This window comes from Fundulus heteroclitus, chromosome 7 (genome assembly GCF_011125445.2).
Source record: "Fundulus heteroclitus isolate FHET01 chromosome 7, MU-UCD_Fhet_4.1, whole genome shotgun sequence".
In the NCBI taxonomy this organism is placed as follows: domain Eukaryota; kingdom Metazoa; phylum Chordata; class Actinopteri; order Cyprinodontiformes; family Fundulidae; genus Fundulus; species Fundulus heteroclitus.
Window position 1 is genome coordinate 8,322,241 of NC_046367.1, and position 6,743 is coordinate 8,328,983.

The 6,743-nt window shown below is 42.8% G+C and overlaps 1 protein-coding gene across 1 annotated transcript; it reads left to right on the forward strand.

Moving 5' to 3' along the window:
* Nucleotides 1-5,903: 5,903 nt before the first annotated feature.
* Nucleotides 5,904-6,290, forward strand: LOC105935774 (histone H2A-like). The gene has a single exon (XM_012876332.3). It carries the CDS (start codon nucleotides 5,904-5,906, stop codon nucleotides 6,288-6,290), a length of 387 nt encoding a protein of 128 aa, XP_012731786.2.
* Nucleotides 6,291-6,743: the final 453 nt, after the last annotated feature.

A 6,743-nucleotide genomic window follows, 5' to 3' on the forward strand; every position in this document is an offset into this window, starting at 1 on the left:
TCTTTGGATCAGTGTAAGGGTCATCATCTAAAAACTCAACATCCATAGCAATCTATCTCTTGTATGGATAGCAGGATTCAGTGAGTCCCCAAAGGGCCAAGATGGGAATAGGATGGAAGGGCAAGTGGGACAGATGGGCTGTGGAACAGCTTTCAAATATTATGGAGACACTAGAACCAGCGTCCATCAGTGCTGGGGTGCCGACCCTCAATGATAACTTTGATGAGGGAAACCTCTCCTACTAGTTCCGTTGAGAGGCCTCTAGACTGTTGGGTATCAACTGCATTTCTTTTGACAGAGCAATCGGTGTTTGGTTGACTCATTGTTTCTTTTATGTCTTCTTAGGGAATGAATTTCTCAGTGACCTTTGCATTATCTTCATGGGCAGTACAATGAGTGGACATGTGTCCACTTTATTTTTCTTTAGTCCCTTTACCATCTGGTCTACAACTACCATATTTTGTGTACTAAGTATTTACTTGTGTCACAGCTATCATACTGAGGTGATGTTGCATGTCTTCAACTTGTTGTCTTAAAGCCTGAACTTCATCAATTTCTCAAGATCTCATTTCTTTACTGTGGAGTACATTTTGAGACTCGGCCAATGACTTGGCTTTTAACTGACCAGGAGTGAGTTTAGACGCTTGGGACTGCTGCAATTTAATTTGAGTTTGCAGCTTTTGGACTTCAACCTCTGATGTATCTTCATTTTCCACTCTCACCTGCCTGACAACTGGCCTTGCTGACCTAGTATCCTGTTTCTTCCTCAGTGACTGTTGGAATTCCTCTTCTCTGATTTCATTTAACAGTGTCAGAAATAAAGGAGGACTATTCTTTCTCTCTCTAACTCATAGCTGCAGAAGAAGTATTTCTGATTATGTAGCTTCACGAAGGAGCTGTTTCACATGGGCCCTGTCTCTCTGATTAGGAGTCATTCCTACTCGCTGCACAACCTTTAAACATTCTCTCTACTCTCCTTAAAAACTCTGAAGTTTTTCCCCTGCACCTTGGCATAAAGCTCTGAAGGAGAAGTAGAGATCCTCAGGACTCTCCTGCAGCCCAAAGGCTCTCTCTAGGGCCTCAATATATTCCTCGGGGGCTGCATCAGAATCAGAAATACGTTAATAATCCCAGAGGGAAATTACAGTTCCAGAACAACCATCCATCACAAACATTTCGGGGGAACGGTTGACTGAGGCCTTGCTGCCGAGGACCATGCCTGACGCGGTTACCATAGGGTGCTGCCTTTAAGTCTGTGGAAAGATAGGAGCCACATTTGGGGAGGGAGAGGAAAAAAAATACATATTTCACACTTTATCCTATTCCAGGATACAGTTTGAGATATCAAAAAACCTTGCACGAGAAAAGCACATATGACGAGAAAACATTTCATGAATTTTAATGAAGTTCATATGTTTTAGTGGTCATCAGTTGTGTGTGTGTGTGAGGGCCATTGTCCTTGATATGATGGAAAAGTTTATCAATCGGCGACACAGTTCAGAATGCATCCACAGATGTCTGCGGGTAAGGAGGGAGTGGGGTAGCAGTTTTGAGCTCTCTCGCCATAACGTGGCCACCGAATCCAATTAGCAGAAATCCAAGTATCATGAATCCAAACATGTATATGTCTTCCATATCCTTGACTGACAAAATTGAAAACACACCATTTTCCACCTGTTCCAAGAATCTAGGGTGTATCCCACGAAATGTGTCCAATCAGGACAGCATGGGTCCCCTTTTCCTTGCCTTCCCGTCGAAAATATTTGATCAATAGCATTGAGAGACCAGCTGACCAGATCCATAGTTTTCAGAGTTCGGGTGATATGAAGACAGTACTCAAAAAGACAAGACACAGCAGCAGTAGGAGGGGAGGGGGAGGAGGGGGGGTGGCAGAGCCGGAGCAGAGAGCAAAAGCGACCGTCTCCGAAAAGAGAGAGAACAGAAATGAAATCTGGATCGTTAGCCCTCAGTGCTTGAGCAATTTCCAAAGCAGGCCCTTTCAAGCTTTGTACAATCCTTTTCCATTTCTCCCGAGTGGAACAGTCACACTCATCCACCATCAATTTAGCTTGCTCCATCCATGAATCCAAACTTTCCTCCCCAGAAGGTGTGGGACTTATGCCCGAAGAAGTGCAGAGACGTCTGTAGATGTTACTTTCTGATTGTCTTTGCTAGCAGATCTCCAACTGCTCTTATTATGGACTTTGCAGCTGTTACAGCTGTGTCTCTAATTGTTGTGGGACTATCTTGTGAAAAAGGATTGTCTCTCCTTTCGTTACTGATATAATTTTTTTCACCTGCTGGCCGATGCAATGTCCAAAGTTCGTCCCCTTCAGCAGGTGCCACATACGGAGGCATACGTCTTGTGTTGACTCTCTCATTACACTTATAATACCATTAGTGACTGTGATCGAGGATTAAACATTCTTCCTCTCACCCTAACTCATCCTAGGACTTTAATGATCATCAAAGTTTCTTCAATGTGGTCAACAGCGGCACCCATGAAGACCTGTTTCACTACAAGTACATGGGCTACATCTATGCACCAATATTCTAACAGGGACAGGTTGAAGTTTTTTTTTTTACTAAATAATTACTTAAATTTGCATAGTAATGAGCATAGTTGTGTTCTCCAAGACAATAAATATATTAATCAAACAGGATAGTCTGATAAATCACTTGAGATACCGTGCACCTCAGAGGACAGTCTTATCACTCTGTTTCATCAAAATAGATCTTCCTTTTCTTTTGAAACTCAAATGGATTTAAACCAATATGTTGAACAGTCCCAAGCACAGACAACAGTCCTTAATACTTATTAAGGCTAATAGTTACACACTCTCTAGTTAGTGGGCCCACAAGAAAAGAAAAGAAAAATCCGACAATATTTTAATAATATTGTTATATTGTCTGTCACATCACACCTTTTGCTCCAATCTGTACATGTCAAACAAACTAAAAGAAGGTGGACAATTTTTAAAGTGACACGCCACTAAAACGAATGCATTATAATTACATTTAATAATAGACAGTTTTTTTCTCTAAAATAAACTCTTACTCAATTAATTATATTTTCTAATACTAAGTTATTCCTTTCTGTTGGTGGTTAGTTTAAAAAATAAGCCAAATTACATTTGCTTTTGGGAACCCAGAGTTTACATTTATAACACAAAACAGCATTACAAGCCAAAAAATCAGCAGGCATATCGATACTGACAGGAAGAGAGCTAATAGTTGCCTACTGTTTCTGCAGATGCATTTTTAAGGAATACATTGTTGTTGTTGATGTTGCTAAAATGTTATAACAGCTGTCTAAAACCCACCAATGTTATATTGTGCTGGGCGCAGTACAGGAGCATGTGTGGGGAGATTTTCTACGAGCAGGCTGTGTCAGTAGGACATGCTCTTTCCAGCTGCAGTTTATCAAGCTGATCAGGAGAATATAGAAGAGGAGAAACAGGGAGATCATCAGACTGTTCCCAGGATTCCTCAGTTGCCTCTGTCATGCTGAAGGTTCCTGTCGTTCACTCTTCCCAACATTTTCTCAGAAGGCTTCCATGCTGATAATCTTACTTCCTCGATGCCAAGATCCTCCAGAGCTCCATGGCATTCCCTGAAGCACTTCCCTGGACTGCAGTCACCACCTGATCGCGGTTGACTGCAGTCCAGTACCTTCCAAATACTGTACTAGAGACAGAACATTTCATTATAACTATTAATGAATAACCCAAACCTGTGATGTTTTGTTAGAGGTTGTTGTAGGACCCAAATGCAGAGAGACCGAGGCAGGGAGCCGTTATGGGTGAGTTTAATGAAAAATCCAAAAACTTACAAACATTGGAGAAAACGCAGGAGCCAGAGCGAAAAATAAACGTAGGCCTAGGGTATGCACGAAGAAACAATCGGGCAAGGTGACATGAAACAACAGTAGAAACCAGCGGGGAGTGGAAAATGAGAGGATCTTAAATACTGAGAGGATAGGAGCTGGAACAAAGGCAGGGGTAGATTGACTAATTGGTCACAGGTGTGGAAAAGGAGCTGGGAGAGAAACTGAGGAGAGAGAGCTGGTGGCAACAGGGGGCGAGAGAGAGCAACAGAGGAACAAGAAAATCAGTCTAAATGTAACTGAGGAAAACAAGATACCGGGAATCAGTCTACAAACCAAAACCAAGAACTGTGTAAACCATGACAAACCCAAAGGCAAACCCAAGTTTAGCCTGTGTTCGATCAGTGAAGAATGTCTGGAAACCCTGGAGGACAAAGTATCTGTCACCAAAAAAAAAAAAAACCTCAACATGATTATTTATACCGCATACCTCCCAAAACATGGCTTTATGCCTATACTGACAAGCTGGACAAGGAGAGTGTTTTTAGAGAGGCAGCCAAGAGGACAATGACCTCTGGAGCTTAGGTGTGATGGTCTGTTGACAGGCCAGCTATAAGGCTAGGTTCACACTGCAGGGAAATGCAACCCAAATCCGATCTTTTTGCCCATATGTGACCCATATCCATCTTTTTCATCGCAGTGTGAATGGTCCAATTCCAATCTTTTCACAACCCCCCCCCAAAAAATCAGATTTGTGCCATTTCCCTATGTGGTATTAATGTGGATACATATCGGATATCTTTCAAGGCTGCAGTCTGAATGGTCATGTTGAATTTTATCCACCATTTAGATCACTGTCCTGGCTTTCATTAATTCAATTCAATTCAGTTTTATTTTTTTAGCGCCAATTCATGATACATGTCATCTCAAGGCACTTTTCAAAGTCAAATTCAATCAGATTATACAGATTGGTCAAAAAATGTCCTATCTAAGGAAACCCAGTAGATTACATCAAATCTTGACAAGCAGCATTCACTCCTCCTGAAAGAGCGTAGAGCCACAGGGACAGTCGTCTGCATTGTCCATGGCTTTGCAGTCCCTCATTCTGGGCAAGCATGAAGCGACAGTGGAGAGAAAAACGCCCCTTTAACGGGAAGGAAAAACCTCCAGCACAACCAGGCTCAGTGTGAACGGTCATCTGCCTCGACCGACTGGGGGTTTGAGAAGACAGATCACAGACACAATAAGAGAGACAAAAATAAAAGCAAAGAAGCACACATTGATTCAGGAATCTTTTCTACGTTATATGGTAATAGTGGGTGATCTGTCTTCTCTGGATGATGTCACAGCTAACAGAACGCCAGACCAGGTGTATCTACTATGAAGAAAAAAATAGACAGAGAACAAAAACGTAAAAGATTAAATAATCAAGCAATGTAAATTGGAGAACAGTAGAATAACTCAGCAGAGTAAGTAACATAGACCCTGATGTCCTCCAGTAGCCTAAGCCTATAGCAGCATAACTACAGAGATAGCTCAGAGTAACATGAGCCACTCTAGTTATAAGCTGTGTCAAAAAGGAGTGTTTTAAGCCCAGTCTTAAATGTAGACAGGGTGTCTGCCTCACGGACCAAAACTGGGAGTTGGTTCCACAGGAGAGGAGCCTGATAGCTAAAGAATCTGCCTCTTTTAGAGACTCTAGGAACCACCAGCAGACCTGCAGTCTGAGAGTGAAGTGCTCTGTTAGGAACATACGGAGTAATCAGAGCTCTGATATATGATGTAGCTTGATTATTAAAGTCTAAGTCTTGTACCGAAAAAATATCCTGTACAATGTTGTACAATGTACAACTGGTACAGTGAACCAGGATATATATGCATGTTTTCCGGGATCTTCTTTCACACACCCAATCTGCGGATCCACGTGTACTTTGAGCAAGCGCTTATAAGAAATATCGTCAAACTAATTACAAGATAAAATGCCTTCTAGGTGCGTAGTTGGTGGCTGTAGTGTCGCTTATAGGCCTAGTGCATCTAGATTTTTTTTTCTTCTGTTAAAGGCTCGCAGTTACCTAACATGTCTGGACGCGGAAAGACCAGAGGCAAAGCCAGAGCTAAGGCCAAGACTCGCTCTTCAAGAGCAGGTCTGCAGTTCCCAGTGGGCCGTGTTTACAGGCTGCTGAGGAAAGGCAACTATACTGAACGCGTCGGTGCCGGAGCCCCAGTCTACCTGGCCGCTGTGCTGGAGTACCTGACCGCTGAGATCCTGGAGCTGGCTAGAAACGCTGCCCTCGACAACAAGAAGACCAGGAACATCCCCCGTCACCTGCAGCTGGCTGTCCGCTACGACAAGGAGCTCAACAAGCTGCTCGGAGGAGTCACCATCACTCAGGGAGGCGTTCTGCCCGACATCCAGGCTGTGCTGCTGCCCAAGATGACCGAGAAGCCCGCCAAGGCCAAGTAAACCTTCTTGGAAGCCACAAACCCTAGCTCTAATTGGTCGGTAGCGAGAAAGTCGTAGTGTTAGCAGACAGTGTTATTGCCAGATGCACGGTATTTGTTCTGTGTGTGACGTCACACACCGGATCGGCCGATTGAGGAATGTTCGGGATCATTTGCATATATAGTGAAATTACTTCCAAACGGCGCACATAATTCACATATAATATACAGTTCTTTACTCTGGTGACTATTTGAATGGATCTGCATTAAAATACATTTTACGTGAGACTTAGACTTTGAGGGTTTTATACGTGAGAAGGAGAATTTTGAACTCTATTCTTGATTTAAAAGGAAGCCAATTAAGGGAAGCTAAAATAGGGAAAATATGATCCCTCTTGTTGATTTTTATCACAACTCTTGCAGCAGCATTTTGGATCAGCCGAAAACTTTGAACTGCATTTTGTGGACTTCCTGA